Here is a 1,631-nt window from a genome sequence, read left to right on the forward strand (position 1 = left end):
ATATGATCGAGGTTAAAAACTATCGAGCATCACTTATATGTCTCCTAGGCGATGGGTTATTCTAGTACGCGACATTCCTTTTTGAACAAAAATGCGTAGGCTACTAAATAAAACTACCAATGCGAAACAGCAAACGATGTCAAAACTGCAGGAGCGGTTTCCAGAGAATAGACGAAATTTCAGGTGCATTTAAGAAGCAGGAAATCACTTTGAGTCAAGTTTAAATTCAAGGTTTCGAAAGGAACACCCACCGTCTAGTAAAACTAACTTACGAAATAACATTCCCTAGCCTATACCATTGTGTTACGGACAATACGCTCCCCAGTACGAAATAATTATTTCCCGCCACTATACAGTGATATTGTTGTCGACGTCTTGTAACGTAATAAGCACCATAACTTTCTCCTCTTTCGGCCGGTGTAATGTTGAGGCTGCTGTGGTGAGTCTTTATGTGCTTTTAATATTCTATTTCAGTGCTTCCCAACCTTTTTCAGTTCGCGACCCACTTTTAATGCAAGTTTTATTGTGCGACCCACAATGAGATATGACCAAACGAATGAAAAACAATTTAATGAGAAAACCTTTTATCAAAAAAACAACATAGCGCAAAAAGGGTTTGTCAGGATTTACCCAAACTTGAAAGTAGCGTTTTCCACGTAACGTCATGCGAAGACCAATCAGAATAGTGGGGCCGGTTTGTGACCAAAATACTCTTCATTTCCATGCGATTTCACACGACCAGAAATTATACATACTGTTGAACGTTACAGCGATTCACACAACACCTCCGCACGTTCCATTTTTTTCCACTATTATTTCTACCAATATTGTTGTTGAATTGTGTTCGGACGTTTTTCAATTTCTTGTGTTTCTTTCAAACTTGCAGCATGATTTCTGTAGAGGTTTGTTTTTTTGATTCCCATCTTGTGTAATCGGATTTCCCATAATTTTCGTTTGACACAATAAAAAACCAATGCTGCGGCGACTATAATCAGAATAAGTGAAGCAACAGCACTTATTGACCAAACAATCACATCTTCTTCCACACCATCTTCTGATGTTTGAGTTAAAAAAGGCTCAGTGGAAGTTGTTTGCACTGGGTTCCAATTTTCTTGTGAAAGGCATATATAATTTTTTGTTTCATTGCATGAAGAACTTTCAAGTGTTGATTCAGGTTGTGCTTTAATAAACCGACATTGATGCGTCGGTGCAATAAATGTGACCCAGTAATCGAGGCCAGTTTCGCAGCAAGTCAGAACCGCGTCCTGGATAATTGACATCTCGCTGCTATCCAGTTGACCCGAATCGGAAGTGTTACAATTGAGCACTGCATCTTCATATGTGGTGGCGTTGTGATGAAACTCGTAACGAACTCCGTCCAAACTGCACGTGTTGCGACAAACCATGTTAATGTTTATAGGTTTACACTTCCAACTAAAGAGAAACAGAAATATTTATTTGTTGCATTTAGCAATAACCATTTTTTGTTGCAGAGACTAAAGCAGTATCTACTATATAAAATTGCTGTTTTGCATATCAAGCTATGTTGCTTTTTCTTTGTGGCTTGTTGATTATCCTTGCTGTACTACGAGAACTGTTGTTTTTACCAAACTAAAAGAACCAAAAGATAC

At 38.3% G+C, this 1,631-nt stretch overlaps 1 protein-coding gene across 1 annotated transcript; it reads right to left on the bottom strand.

The window, feature by feature from the left end:
- Nucleotides 1–607: 607 nt before the first annotated feature.
- LOC145899243 (uncharacterized) lies at nucleotides 608–1,430 on the bottom strand. Its single transcript, XM_082987973.1, has one exon. The coding sequence runs from the start codon at nucleotides 1,404–1,406 to the stop codon at nucleotides 819–821; it is 588 nt and encodes a 195-aa protein (XP_082844099.1). The 5' UTR covers nucleotides 1,407–1,430; the 3' UTR covers nucleotides 608–818.
- Nucleotides 1,431–1,631: the final 201 nt, after the last annotated feature.

The sequence above is a fragment of the Ascidia mentula genome, chromosome 4 (genome assembly GCF_947561715.1).
Source record: "Ascidia mentula chromosome 4, kaAscMent1.1, whole genome shotgun sequence".
In the NCBI taxonomy this organism is placed as follows: domain Eukaryota; kingdom Metazoa; phylum Chordata; class Ascidiacea; order Phlebobranchia; family Ascidiidae; genus Ascidia; species Ascidia mentula.